Source organism: Dermacentor andersoni, chromosome 1 (genome assembly GCF_023375885.2).
Source record: "Dermacentor andersoni chromosome 1, qqDerAnde1_hic_scaffold, whole genome shotgun sequence".
NCBI lineage: Eukaryota > Metazoa > Arthropoda > Arachnida > Ixodida > Ixodidae > Dermacentor > Dermacentor andersoni.
Genome location: NC_092814.1, coordinates 113,292,459 through 113,308,350, shown reverse-complemented (window position 1 = coordinate 113,308,350; position 15,892 = coordinate 113,292,459). Strand labels below are relative to the sequence as shown.

At 44.0% G+C, this 15,892-nt stretch overlaps 1 protein-coding gene across 4 annotated transcripts in view; it reads left to right on the top strand.

Moving 5' to 3' along the window:
- The window catches only part of LOC126543311 (putative ATP-dependent RNA helicase TDRD12), a 236,418-nt gene that overhangs the window by 71,607 nt on the left and 148,919 nt on the right, over window positions 1-15,892 (top strand). For all 4 annotated transcript variants that reach the window (XM_055061914.2, XM_055061916.2, XM_055061915.2 and 1 more), the window contains exons 11-13: window positions 1,902-2,044; window positions 11,010-11,100; window positions 12,514-12,636. In XM_055061914.2, the coding sequence (XP_054917889.1) occupies window positions 1,902-2,044; window positions 11,010-11,100; window positions 12,514-12,636 (357 nt within the window). The remainder of the gene's footprint in view (window positions 1-1,901; window positions 2,045-11,009; window positions 11,101-12,513; window positions 12,637-15,892) is intronic.

Genomic DNA, 15,892 nt, shown 5'->3' with positions numbered 1-15,892 from the left:
ATTCTGTGAATAGCCTGCTATGCCTGTTAACGCTTCATTACCAATCTGGAAGTTCAGTACAGTATGCTTAAAAGGCATGTGGTTTGATGTCATTTAGATCAGTTGCCTTTTCAAATACACCTAAAGGAATATATGCCATACAGGTCGCGTGGGCTGTCCAATAAGCACAAGACAAACTGCCCTAAAGTAGAGTGTTGCCTATGATGTGTAGGAATGAGCTTTAGGTGAATGTGTCCTAAAGTAGATATTCATAGTCTTCACGTTTCAGCCAACTTTCTCCACAGAATGGGAAAATTATAATTTTTAGTTATAGTAGGTTCCATATTTAGCAGACTGATACAGTCACGCATCCATTTATTTTCATTAATGTCTGTCAGGGGCTTTCGACAACAAATAAGTTTTGATTATCACATTTATATTAATAAAATATGGCACTTGTTTAGTGACATGATGCTATAACAAATTTGATAACATAATACAAGGCAGTATATGAGAAAGACTCAATCATAATGGCATTCCTGCAACGGCACACTGGAAGCGTGATCAGTGAACACAGTGCAGTTATTTATGAATGCAAGAGTTTATAGTATGGTGGATTTAAGAGGTCTATGGAAATAAGGTTCACTAGCTTTTTGTGGCTAGAAGTGTTTGAACTTCCGTTCATCAATTTCCAGAGCTACAAAATGGCTGCTAAGATGCTGATGTCTGGAAAACCTTGGGTATTGATTTCATTAAGTTCACCTTTGATATTTTGGTTCTGTGAAATTTTGGCTGTGTTACTGTGCTCCTTTGTCTGCTCCCCTTTGTCAGCTCCCATAAGCAAACGTAATTGGCCTCCATCATAAGAATTATGATGGAGGCTGGAGGCTGAGCACTCATTCATATCCACTGCAGTTGCTTTAGTGGCTATGGTGTTGGGCTACTAAGTACGAGGTCGTGCAATCAAATCCCAGTCATGGTGGCCACATTTTGATGGGGGCAAAATGCGAAAACACCTTTGTAGTTAGATTTAGGTGCACATTAAAGAACTCGAGGGGGTCCAAATTTCCAGAGTCCCCCACTACAGCGTGTCTCATAATCAGATCGTGGTTTTGGCACGTAAAGCCCTATAATTTTTAATACTTACTCATGTAAGTTTTCAATAGAATGTGCATTTGGGGCTACCTTGCAGCAAATACTGATCGAACTTTTTCTGAAGTGTAAACACATCTGCATGTCACCTGTTAAAACAGGCTTTTAATCATCGTGTAATTGGTGGCAAAAGCCTTGATAAAATGGGTCTAGGATAAATGAAAACTCTTTAAGTTGATCTTAACTCGTTAAAGCAACATTTTCTGAAAACGGTGGAGCCTTTGGTAACAGTTGGAAAGCAGTCCTTGTTTTATCACCTTTGTTCAGTGTAACTGTGAGCATGTTGGTAGTTTTCTGTAGCTTAACTTTCACATGTTGAAAGTCTGGCAGCAGGAATGTACCATGCTGTATTTCTAAGAGTGGCTGATACACATTCGTAAAATTTATATTAGAAGATACAATTTTGTTTTTTTCATAAGTGATGTAGAATCAAGACCATTTTATAATTACGTCTTGGTAGTTTGCTTTTTGTTGGGGGGTGGGGGTGTTGAGGGAAGGTTGAGGGAAGTCAAAAGTTTAAAAATATCAGACTTCACTCTGATACAGTGTTATATGCATAATGTGGAATTGCATTACCAATTCGTTTCAAGCTGATTATATTTTTATTATGTTCCGAATTTGAGTTGCAAGCTGATTGCCAACCTTGCTGTCATAAGTGGGAGGTCTTTAACTTTTGGTTGTCTTGGTACCAGTTGCGGCCGTTGCGTGCCCCCCCCCCTTTTTTTTTTCTTTTAGCTCTGAAAACTTATGATGCATTATGCACCTTACAGATACCTTCTTCAACAATGTCAAGCAGGGACATATTTTTGAAGTTGATTGCCACCAGTAATTTTGAGGTGCCATGTGAACCTGTCAAGGAGCTTGGTGATTGTTCTACAACCATGGACGGGTGTCACTCATCAGAAGACTTTCGGCAAGTTGGCCTCGTGCATATTATTTGTCTCCCCTGGCTACGTCTCCAAAATTTTGGTTTTATAAATTCATACACTAGTAGAAACAATAAGCCTGCATATAGAAGCTGCACTTCATCTTTACGATTTTGTGTTATTTAGTGATGATTTTTTTGCAAACAGTGCTTTGTGGCTATATTTTTTGCTGCTCATTGCCATAACGAAAAGGTCTGAGATTTCTAAGCCTATATCACAGTATATTGACACGTGTACTTCTTAATCGGGTGACCACGTTTCACCGTCTAACAAATGTTATTGCTCAGTTCAGGATGTGCCTGCATGTATCGGAAGTTTCTCTAATGTTATCGATGGTTTTGTCTGCTGTCTGTGGTCACGGAACCCTGTGTCATGCGCAATGCGAATTGTGTAGAACCTTCATGAAGACATGTGGGCACCAACGGTTACTCTGAGACATTCAATGACTCATGTATAAAAGCCAATGCGCTTGACCCACTGATCAGATTTTCGACGATCACCAACTGTGTTTGCCGCTATCGTACTTTGAGTATAGCCTGTTTTGGGGGGCACAGGTGCACCCAATAAAAGTTAGTTTCGTCATGCAAAGTATTGCTATTGTGTTCTTTACCGTCACTACTACATGACGTGGTGGAGGTGCTTGTGCATTCATGTACTGGACGTCCCTGTAAAGCTGCGATCCAGGCTTGCAACCTGAAGACTGCACTGACTTGGCCCCAGACCGTTGAGTAAGCCACAGGCTATAAAACCTGCCTCTGGAGCATGGACTTCTATCCGTGATGACTAAGTAGATCGTGGTCAACTTGACAACCCCAATGGCAGCCCCAGCTTCCGCCATCGTGCTGCAACAGCTTCAGGAGCCACTGACCTTCTGTAGATCGTTGACTGAAGACTCAGAAACCTGACTTGCGACCCTATGAAAGACTAGCGACATTCAACAATTGAAACTGCTAGAAGAAGCTGCACCATGTTTATTTCTCGTTGGATGACTCCACTCGGACATGGTTTGAGAATCTAGAGTCAAACTTAACATCATGGGAACTGTACTGCTGCAGCTTTCTGCAGGCCTTCACCAGCGTCGTACGAAGAGAAAAGGCTGAAGTCCTAGAACTTCGAATGCAGCTACCCAACGAAAAAGTCGCCATCTTCATTGAAGAGATGACCCGCCTGTATTGTCTTGTAGACCCTGATATGCCAGAAGAAAAGAAAGTTAGTTTCTTGATGAGGGCTGTCAAACAAGACCTATTTACCGGGCTAATTTGCAACCCCCGAAGTCTGTCGTGGAATTTTCATCTGAAGCCATGATTATTGAGAAGACACTGGAAAGGCGCACGGGACAATATGATCGCCAAGTGGTCACGCCAAAGTACGAGGTCCAAGCACTTGGTACCAACGACATGTGCGAGACCATCCGAGCAATTGTGCGCGAGGAGCTACAGAGGATCTTTCCAACGTTGCAGCCTCAGATTGCCTCGATCGCTGACGTCATGCGAGAAGAAATCCAGCGGTCACTGGGAGTTCCTGAAATGAAGCTGGAATCACCAGAAACCTTGTCTGAAGCGATTACCTATGCTGACGTAGCCCGCCGTCACGTTTCCCCTCTGCACCAGGGCCGCCCTGTAACACCACAGTTCCGTTGTCCACCACCGCCACAGCCAGCACGCCAACGAGCCACCGCATGCGCATTCCAAAGAAGACTCACATTTAGCACGCCCCCAACCACCGCCCGCTCTGCTATCACTGTGGAGAAGTGGGCCACATGTACTGACGATTTACCGTCGACACACTGCATGCAATGCAAGGTGAATGACCACGTGAGATCGCCGACTACGTCGCAGCCACTGAGTGGAGCCCTCAACGACCGTCCCGTTTACCATCACCAGGCTACGACTTGTCGCTGCAGTGCCGACCATACACTGGCCCAGCCCGGGGCCGGTCTGTAGGCCTATATCCCATATCCCAAAAACTATAAGCAGCAACCAATAGAAGTGCCGTTGCTGTTCATTGAACTGGAGGTCCTCCACGCCGACAAGACTATCTCGACAACATATCCACGAGACCCCGCCATCCCGACGAAGCCTGGAAGCAAAGAATATGTTGAGAAAAGAGCTGACAACGTGACGTTCCAGCCACAGGTCAACACAACGCAGCTGTGATTCGACGCCAAGACCAAACTGCAACGCACGACAAATAACCACCGACCTCGACGTGCTTCTCGACAGCCACGTAGGCATGGCTTTAGTGGACATAGGAGCCAACTACTCCATCATGAGTGGACCCATTGCCGCCGAGTTGAAGAAAGTTAAGACTGCATGGGAAGGCCCTCAAATTCACACCACTCGAGGACACCTCATAACGCCGACTGGAATCTGCACGACAAGAATTACTGTTCGTGATCGGACCTACCTTGCCACCTTCGTTATCCTCCAAAAGTGTTCACGAGACAGCATTATCGGCATGACTTCCTGAACCATCATGATGCAATCATCGACCTGAAGTCAGTAATGCTATCCGAAGAACAAGCGATACTGCCGGTGAGCTCTCGTAGTCGCCATGCCTTGAGTGTGCTCGAAGATCAGGTCATCATCCTGCCTCACTCCAGCATTTTCATTTCCGTCTGCACAGAAACACCTGCAGACGTAGAAGGTGTCATCGAGGGTGACCAGCGTCTACTGCTAGACCGTGAAATTTCTGACGCAAGAGGGATCGCTCAACTGCATGGAGGAAAAACGAAAGTCATGCTGACAAATTTCAGCCAAGAGTTCAAGCACATGAACAAGAGCGCGACGATTGTATACCTCGAGGAAATTGGGGAAACAAGCAATGTGTTTGTCCTCTCGGATTCTGCCACATCTACCTCAACGACCATAGCTTCCGAATCAATCTCCAACATAAGTCCAAGCCTCCCATGAGTAACCAACAACAGCTCGAAAGTCTTCTGTGACGATACAAAGAGTGATTTTCAACATAATTAAGGATTCAGCAAATACCAGTTGCGAAGTATCGTATGATAACCCAAGAATTCGCTTGACAACTCTGCCAGAGCTCTTACCGAGTGTCAACAAGAGAAGCTATAAGGCAAAAAGTCAATGAAATGCTGCGCGACGACATCATCCAGCCGCCGAAAAGCTCGTGGGCGTCTCCTGTGGTCTTAGTGAAGAAAAAGGATGGAACTTTGTGCTTCTGCATCAATTATCGCCACTTGAACAAAATAACGAAGGACGTATACCCCCTCCCACGCATAGATGATGCATTAAACTGACTCTGCAATGCTGAGTACTTTTTGTCTATGGATCTCAAGAATGGTTACTGGCAAATTGAAGTCGACGAAAGGGGTCGAGAGAAGATCGCCTTTATCCTGCCAGACGGCTTCTTCAAGTTCAAGTTGAGGCCATTCAGACTTTGCTCTGCGCAAAGCCTTGGCAGGACCGAAGTGGCAGACTTGTCTCGTCTACTTCGATGCCGTTGTAGTCTTTGCCACGAATTTCGAAGACCACCTGAGGCGGTTTCAGACAGTAGTAAGGTGATCATGTCATCTGGACTCACCCTGAAGCCAGAAAAGTGCCATTTGCTTACGAGGAACTTCTGTTCCTAGGCCACGTCATCAGCAAGTCTGGAGTCCATCCCAACCCGCAGAAGACAGCCACCATTGCTAAGTTCCCGTGGCCCATTGACAAAAAGGCGGTGCACAGATTCCTTGGCCTGTGTGCTTATTGCAGGTGCTTTGTAAGAGACTTCTCAAGCATTGCTGAACCATTAACTCGTCTCATGAAAGCCAACATCGACTTTAAATGGGAACTGGGGCAAGAAGACGCATTTGAGGAGCTGAAACGATGGCTGCAGTCACCGCCGGTGCTTTCACACTTCGGCGAAGATGCCAAGACAGAAATACACACCGAAGCAAGTAGCATTGGCCTTGGTGCCGTGCTAGTTCAAAGGAAGGACTGAGTTGAAAGCATAATAGCTTACGCTAGCCGGTCACTATCAAAAGTGGAAGTGAATTATTCTACAGTGCAGAAAGAGTGCCTTGCAATCATTTGGGCTACGGAGAAATTTCGGCCTTATATATACGGCAGGCACTTCAAAGTGCTAAGCGATCACCACACCTTGTGTTGGCTGCGAAACCTAAAGGATGCTTCAGGTTGCCTAGCACTATGGAGTCTCAGACTCTAAAAATTCTATATCACCGTGGTTTAAAGGTCCTGGAGGAAGCACTCTGACCCCGTCTGCCTGTCGCGCGCCCCTATGTACCTGCCACCGCAAGGTGAACTGGACGACGACGCCTTCCTGGGAACAGTTGCTGTAGACAACTTTGCCGAGCAGCAACGAGTAGAGGCGGAGTTTTGAAGCCTTGTGGAGTACTTGGAAGGTAAGATCGACATTGTCCCTAGGGCATTTCAGCGTGAACTGTCGTCGTTCTGCTTATGGAATGACGTCCTCATAAAAAGGAACTCATAAAAATCCGCGCAAACTACTTTCTCGTTGTGCCAGCAGGACTTCGGCCAGAAGTCTTACATGCCCTGCACGATGATCAGACAGCCAGGGATCTTGGGTTTTCCCGTATGCCTGAAAGAATACAAGACAACTACTGTTGGCCACGCCTGTCCGTTGATGTCGCCTGCTACGTCGGAACATGTCGTGGCTGCCAGCGACGCAAGACACAACCGACAAGGCCAGTGGGTTTACTACAGCTGATCGAGTCTCCTTGCCGATCGTTTCAGCAGATCAAGATGAATTTGTTGGGACCCTTTCCGACGTCAACATTTGGAAACAAGTGGATCGTCGTGGCCACCAACTAATTTACCTGCTACCCCGAAACAAAAGCCCTGCGAAAAGGTAGTGCAGCTGAAGTAGGAAAATTTTTCGTCGAGAACATCCTGCTACGACATGGTGCCTCGGCACTGCTCATCACTGACCGAGGAACTGCTTTTACAGCTGTGCTCACGCAAGCCATACTGCAATACAGCCAGACAAGCCACAGGAGGACAACTGCCTACCACCCGCAGACGAATGTTCCTACGGAGAGGCTAAACAAGACGCTCGCCAACATATTGGCAATGTGCGTCGACGTCGGAACACAAGATGTGGGATGTCGTCCTGGCATATGTAACCTTCGCTTACAACACTGCAGTGCAAGTAGCAATTCAAGATCACGCCGTTCAAGCTAGTTTACGGCAGGAGCCCGACGACAACTCTCGACGCCATGCTGCTGCACATCACCTACGAAGAGAATCTCAACGTCGCCACCTATCTCCAGCGCACCGAAGAGGACCAACAGCTGACACTACAATCTTCGATGACGATACATGAAATACGACCCTGGCTACTGTGTTTGTGTCTGGACTGTGTTACGCCGATGAGGACTTGGCGAGAAACTGTTACGCCGCTATTTCGGACCCTACAAGATCATCCGACACGTTGGCACACTGGACTATGACGTCGTACCCGACGGCATTTCGCAATTACTGCAGTGCCGCGCACGACCTGAAGTCATCCGTGCACCTTAAGCCTTTCTATGCCCCCTGAAGGCTTAGTCTCTTTGTTATTTTGTTATTGCTTTTTCTTTATTATGCATGGTTTTGTTTTCGCTTTCGTGTTTGTTTGTAGCATCGGGACAATGCTTTTTAAGAGTGGGGTATTGACATGTGTACTGGTTTATTGGGTGACCGCATTTCACTGTCTAATAAATGCTATCGCTCAGCGCAGGATGTGCCTGCATGTATCGGAAGTTTCTCGAATGTTGTCGATGGTTCTATCCCCTGTCTGTGGTCGCCGAACCTTGCATAATCTTATTGCATGTATGCGCGATGCGAATTATGTAGAGCTTTCTGGAAGAGATGCGGGCACCAGCGATTACTCTGTAACATTCGATGACATGTATAAAAGCCGACATGCTTGACCCATTGATAAGATTTTTGACGATTGCCAACTGTGTTCACCGCTATCGTGCTTTGAGTAGAGTCTGTATTTGTGGGCACAGGTTTGTCAAATAAAAGTTGGTTTTCGGGAATTCTCAGGGAATTTGAATAGTCTGGAAATACTCGGGGAAAACTCAGGGAATTTGGGCTTCTATCAGGGAAAATTAGCTGTAACTTTATTGAAAGGGAACAAAAGTGGTGTTAATGCTGGCTCCAGTAACAGAGGAATCGCAACGAATCGTCATTGACGCCTTGTCATTGGCACCACGTATTGCCAGAGTAGTTAACGACCAATTTTCCAGACGCCCGATTTTTCAGACATGCCCGATAATTCGTACGGCTTTGCGGCACCACCACGTACTCCATATAGTCATGTATATTGCCCTGACTGTAGGTCTGAAATGACATTAATCAAAGCCACCACCGCCGCCATTTTGATTATATCGCCGCCTCGAACCGGCACTCCTGCACGCAAATCCACTGCAGCCGTAGCCACCACCGCGGCAACGTTAGGCCTAGCTGCTTCTACGTTTGCTATTAAGAGGAAGCTTTAGCTCGGGCCCAACTCCGACGCGGCCTATTCAAATACATGTAAAAACGCAAAAACGTTTTTCTGAGATAACCCCTGGACCAATTTTAATGAAATTTGTTGCATTCGAGAGAGAAAGTTAAATTCTAGTGACTGTTGGAAGCGGAATTTTGATTTAGGGCTTGAATTTTCTTTAAAAGATTTTCAAAAATTCAGACGTTTGAAAAAAATAGAAGCACGAAGTTTACAAGCTAATAGCTCTGCATCAAGAACAGATATCGCGATTCTGTAAACGGCATCCATTAGACCATTCAAAGCGGACAAATTTGATACGTCAGTTTACATCTTACGTGATTTTGTTACGTTGTTTACGAAGGTTCTGCAAAAGTTGTAATTACACATTACTCCATTTTTTGAGGTTCATGTGTAACATATCAATTTTGTCCGCTTTAGATGTGCTATCAGGTACAGTTCACAGAATTGTGATATCATTTTTTCTTGCTGAGTTACGGAGTTGTAAACTTGATAGTTTCGTTTTCTGAAAATTTGCGATATTTGCCAAATTTTTATAAAAATTTGACGACCTAAATCGGAAATTCGAAACCAACAGTCACTAGATTTTAAGCTTTTCTTTTAAATGCAGCAAACCCCGTCAAATTCGGTGCAGTGGTTGCCGAGAAAAACGAATTCTCCTTTTACATGTATTTAGATAGGAGCACCCGAGCTAAAGCTTCCTCTTAAGCTTCTTGCCGTACGGTGCCGTGTTTTCATTGAAATAGTTCGTCGCTGTCAGCAATTGCACCGACTCCGCCTTTGTAATCCTCGCGATTGGCTTCGAAGCTCGCAGAGCACAGCGCGTTGCGTAATGCCAGTCTCCAAAAGTCAGCTTCACCTCAGTACAGCAGTGTTAGGCGCTGAAGCATAACAAGCGTAGGAAGGGGCAATTGTCACGGGACACGGTATGTATTCCTTAATTTACACGCGCGCACCCCCGTCTCCTGTCACAGTACGAGCACCGATATGCCTAATAAGTGTACTGACACGCCTTAAGAGCTTTTTCGGCCATGCCTGTGGCGATTTCAACCCTTAAGGGCAGTTAAAGACATGCATTCATTTTTTTGCGGCTGCCCGATTTTTCGAATGTTTTCGCGGTGCCTAGGTAGTCCAAATAATAGGACGTTGACTGTACAACTGACCAAGAGGATGCATCAAATGATCCATGAGGTGAAAGCGTGGCAGAAGGAGGATGAGAACAGAAAGGACCGACGCACTGAGGAATTAACGGGAAAGGAAGCGTGCCGTCGCCTCTTTGAAGGAGCTTGAGCTCAAAAAACAAAGTGTTGGCTGATGCCGAGATGCAGATGTCTTTCATCCAAACCATAATAAACTCTTTAAAGCACTGAAGCCCAACACTGAGATGTTGTGTATGGGCTGAGAGTATGCCAGTACAGTTGAGGTTGATTTATCAGCTGCTAAGAGAGAATCTTAGTTGTGGCAAAGTTCAGGCCTCATACCGATGAGCTTGCTATCAGTTGCTAGTAATAGCTCACATTCAAAAATATTTACTTCTGTATGCATCCCCTTTTTATTCGTATTCAAAATGTTCAACTCAATTTGGAATGTGTTTTACCACTTCTTTTTTTGCTGTACATTTTACTATCATCTTCCTTCTGTCTTCTTTTTAAATAAAATAGATATTACTCCTTACTATTCAAACTGGATTAAGTCTTTCTTTTTTTTTTTTTCAACATGCTTACTAGAGAGGGACAGCATCGGGCAACATGGTGTCAGCCTGTCTTGACATGAAACAAAGTTCTGGCTCATTCAGGGAATTTCGCAAAGGTGCTCAGGGAAAACCTGGAAAACTCAGGGAATTTGGAAATGTCAACTTGGTAGACACCCTAGAAAGGCTTTATCAGTATTGCCACCATGTCCTTGAATAAAAATGCACATTTTGTTCTGGATAGCATTGGGTTTCTTTTTTGAATGAGCTGTGCGTTAAGGCCTATGCTAATGTAGGACAAAGAATGGGGATTCTTGTGAAGCTCGGGAGGTGTGTGTTGCGATGGCACTCAGTTAAATTTGGACATACGGAAGTATGCAGATGGTATTTATAACTAGAGCGCTAGTACCTAAGGTCATTCGTACGTCTTGTACAATCACGGGTATGAATTTTGAAACACATGGTTGTTGAAAACAGTGCAGCCAGACATATACACAAACTAGAGAACAACATGACAAGCACAAGCGTGTCAGCTCACCTACTTCTCGATCTCCTTAAAGCCCCAATTGCAGCCATACTTTTTTGTCTAGGCAGCTTTACCTCTTAAAGTAGTGTTTGTAAGCAGAATTTGGGGATTTAGAAGCATTGATGTCAATTACTTAAGCAAGTTCCATAAATTTTTAAAGCAAATCGTTGTTTGCTTTCAAAGATTCGATAGGCTTTTTCAGTTGTTTATTTGTGCGCTTTCATTCTTTTTTTTTTTTCTTTTGCCTATGCAACAGGAGCCCCGATTTCAAAAGCATTCCTGAACTGCCATCAGATATGGATCCCTCTGGACGGTTCAAGGGGGCTGTATACTTCAACACCGATTATGTAAGTTCACACATTTGAATTGGAAGTCAAAAGAGAAAATGCTGAAGTAAAGGTCGTATCACTATAATAGAAAAAATGAGAAGCGACAGAATGTGGGCATTGTGTCAGTACCACTTTGATGCCTTCCTTGCTCATCTTATTTGACCTTGTTTGTCTGTTTTTCTTTCCCCACCACTGAGAATAACAAACTTGTTCAGGTTTAAGTCTTAATGCAAACACATTTGTCTCGATAATTGTGGCACAAATGTGGCCCTAATTTAAATATTATTCTTTCGTGTTGCTAGTGAGCTTGGTTGATATGTTGTAGTTGTCTTACCTAAATGCTGACTACACTAAAAAAAAATCTTGCTTTTGCACTTATCACAAGTTATCTTCATACAACTTCTAGGCTCTTTTAATAATGTTGCACTACTTTTGATCTTGTTCCCACAGTATGATTAACCCTTTCAAGGTAGATATTTTTTGCCATATGCGACCACCCAGGTTCAATTTTTTTATTGCAGATTCCAATTTTTTTGAGGGACCTATTTTGAAAAAAAATTACCTTCACAAATGTTCCTACTCTTACACCAATATTTACGTCCATAGCATAATCGAACTGCGTAGGTGACCGCACTCAAGAAAACTGTGGTTGTGTACCCGTCAAAAAAGCAAAACGTGTGACAACTTCCGCTAATCTTCATCTTATCGCCAACCAGAGGCAATTAGTTTTCGCGAGTCCCCCCCCAAAAAAAAAGAAAAGGAAAGGAAACGCATGTATGGCGGCATCCTTTCTTCGACATCACTGTGAGCACTAAATGAGCGAGAAACAGGCGGTCGCCCTTTGAGTGATTAGTAATGAGATAGCCATAAGTTTTGCAAGCGCAAGAAGCTGAAACTGGCCGCAGAATAATACCCAAACTGCCGCCCGGCTGCGCGCGCCAATGTGGGAGTGGTAATACATAGATGTGTCGGAGCAAACTAACTCTAAAACAAACTATGCAACGAAAACCGAGAGAGGGAGGCGCGAGAAAAAAATTGCCTGAATTCCCACATAGTGGCAGCACATGCCAGAAGAAAAAAAGTTAGAAATTGGAGCGCGTTTTAAAGGTACCAACGGCGCCGTAAATATACGGCATCGACCATTTCGGACTTATTGGCGGCACCGTATATTTACGTCAGTGACCCTGAAAGGGTTAAGGTTGTTTTTTATGGTTATATTGAATTTTAGTTTCTCAATGTAGAAATGCACTCAACGTAACCATTTTAGTTACTGTGTTGAGAATGCAGTCCCACTCTGAATTCGTAAAAGTGCTAGTGTTTTCAGTTTATAGCAGCCTTATTTCTTTCATGTGTTAGAGGCTATTTTAGTTTTACTATCTTTATATATATATATCTAAGTTATATAATCCTTCTCCTCCTGTTCCTCTCTAGGATTCTTGCAGATTGTCATCTCAGCCTGCAATTTCCAAAGTTCGGGCTCTCTGCCATGGCATTAGACTACCTAGGCCCATGACTCACCTTGACCAGACACCATTTGATGGGTCTGTGAAATCGGTAAAAGCTTAGCAGCCCATTGGTTTTGTTCAGCCATCATATTGTGGGTGGTTTGTTTTGTGCAGCCTGCCTCTGGCTGTCATGGCATTCAGTAGCTCAACTTTACGGTGATAATTAGCTTTTTGGTTTGTTTGCCCCAGCTCACCAGCATGGTGCCGACAAGTTTCAGGCATCAAGATCAATAGAACTGGTTTGCTCCTTGGAAAGTTCAGTGTAATTTATGTGCAACTGTGTGGTGGCTGTAGTCTTCTAGTGAATACTCCAAGGAGGGCCACTGAGCCATGCTGCTGTCCACAAGGCTACCAGCAGTCGTGTGAGGTAGGAAAAGGATTGAGACTCTTGCGTCATGATGAACAAGGTGCCAGTGTCAAATTCCATCATGTGTGAGACATGAAAAAGGGTGTGTGATGCGTCCAAGAGTGTCCTGCTTTGTTAGTGGACTGTCGCTCTATAAGGGAACACTGAAGGCATGTCATTGAAGCTGAGCTCCTCTCTACTTCCTTGTGGGCATACCGTGAGAAATGGGAAAAAATCTATCATGCAATATGATGGAGCACACTGCACATCTCTAGGCAAAATGGTATAAGCTAAACCATGCTGTTGAGCTGGGGCTTGTTGCTTATGAACAAGTGAAAAAAACTTAACTGTGCAGCTACACCTTTGAGTGTGTGCTGCACAGAAAAAATTGAATCTGCTAAGCGCCCTGCAGTGCCTAGGCTGTAAGGAATGTTTTATGGTAAGAGGCAGACTGGAGTGGCAGTGGGGGGAATGCTGCACTAATCTGTGCCCACTGGAATTTGTTGCTCCATACTGCTCCAAGAGGGTCTTTTTTGACCTAAATTGTGCCACCGCTGCACCACTGTGTATAGTTTCGGTGGTGTGGAAGTTGGGAAGCTACCACGCAATACAGTACAAACTGTGGTGCTGCTGCATTCATTGGTGGCATTCATTTAGGGTGTTACAGCCAGAGAGACTGCTGTTGTGACAGCTGACAGATTTGAATTGATTCCTGTTTATATGCACCATTTGTGAGGCATGTGTGAGGCTACGATGAATTGGGTGGCCATGCTGGCTTTGCAACGGCATGATCAACGCAGTTTTATGCATCAAGGGCTGATGCACAATGGTGCTTTGTAGATAAAAAGATTATCATTGTCCACCGTACTTATTCCTCTTGGTTGCAACTTTATTTTTTTTGCACCTTATACTTGTTTTTTGCTTTTCAAGAGGATGTGAGGTTATTGAATTTAGCATAGTGCATTATTACCACATGCATGGTGATTGGGTACTAGACTGCGGTTCATGCTTTTTGTCAACTGTGTCTCCCAAGCTTGTGGTAAAAAAAGTTAATCGTGGACGATCAAGGGGCCTAGCCCTTTATGCCTTGACCTACGAGCACGTATCAGTTGAGGAATGAAGAACATTATATGCTCACATCACTGATTATGGTGAATAAAACAAAAAAGGAATATGTGGAATATCAAACCTACAAAAATGTCCTTCCTTAAGGGGACATTAAACAGAAAAATTATTTCAGCTGCACTAGTAAATTATCTATATAAATAACAAAAAAAACCTCTTATTGTTAAGAGGCTTGGTAGGCCAGAAAAGAGGCGAAAGATGGTTGGCAACCCCGCCATAGAATTCCCATCCCAGCTCGCCGTTACATCATAGAGTTTGATAGCAAGTGCTCAAGCCTAGATAACTGTTAATCGGTAGAGTTGTACTACATTACTCCCTAGAAAGGTGGGAGACTAGGGAATTTCAAGAGCTTTTACAGGTCCAGAACAGCCCAAATACAAAAGTACTATTGGCATCACACGAATTTGCCGTGGCCCTTCCGATGTCAAAACCTTTGCAAGGTGGCAAATCACACCTAACCTAAGAATGAAAAAGTGCCTGCCCTTTTCCTCTCGTGCTGACCGTGGTCGACCTGTGCACGGAGGAACGATGATTGAGTCAAGTGATGTGCAATCCGCACTTTCGTCTGTGACGCAGATTAGCCTTACCGTAATCCATCTGCTGTAAATATGGGAAAGCCCTTCTGTGTTTTGGAGAAAAACTGTAAAGCAAAACTTTCTTGGGATACATTTTCTGCTATTCGATATACAGCTTGTTGATATACTTCGATATTTTAATTTAGAATGTACTATTTGGAATTTCCACACCCCTAATATTTAATATTCCTGGGCAACTTTAATTTGCATTGTACACCTACTAAAGAGTGCATAGACTGTTAAATACTAAGGGCCATAGTAGCAGAATCTCTGTTAACAGTGGTAGCTGTTGTTCTGCCTCTGCTTGCCTTTGCAATGATTTCTCTTAATGCCTTTTTGCAGGGATTTGCGGCTATGATCAGTGGCAGTACCAGAGAAAACAGCGGGAGGTTGTGCGGTGGAAAAGGGGGTGGAGGGGGCTGTCAAAACTTTTTAAGCAGGATGATAGCATCTACAGACATGATTTTGTGCGCGCACTGATAGCTGAAAGAACCCATAACAGCTAGTGTAGTAAAAAAAAATACTCTGTTGCAACACTTTCTTTTGTAATTGTGATTGTAGCGTTGCGTACTATGCCACTTTGTTTTTGCTCAATTGCTAGCTTCGCTCTTGTTTCATGGCTTTGCAATCACATATGCGTTCCTGATCTTCATCACTACCTTGTCTGGCTGAAACATAGTGTGCCCAGTTGTCTCCAAAATAATGTGTGTTGCATGTGACAGAATATAGTTTGTGTTTTCAGGTATGAGCTGACAGAATGTCAAATTAAAAGGTTTTTTGCTCTTGTTTTCATTCCAGTTCAGCAAAAATGGTTCACTTCCGGTTCAAATCTGGAGTGAAAAGATGTTTCAGATCAGTTTAGACTGGCTTATGTTCATTTGCATAACCTAAAAAATAATTACATAAAAACAGCAAAAATTTGTTTAAATTATTTTGTACGGAAGCTCAATGGTGTTCCTGAGCTGCATGGAAAAAAAAATCCATGATGTTCTTCAGGTCGCCATTAGTAACACAAGAAATCACATTGTGTAGGCACACTTCGGAAGCATTAAATCACTCCTATTACACCTACTTCATTTTGCTTAACAGTGTGATCAGAAGCATCGCCGAGCTAAGAGGGCATTCATTTCGGCAAGTATATATTGGTCTGCCACCACCGGAGAACTATTTCACAGTCACTGATTTCACTGGCTTGTGAGAGTATCATTAACATGCCTGCCTCCCCCGCCCCTCAAGTGACACATTGCAAACCGCATTAA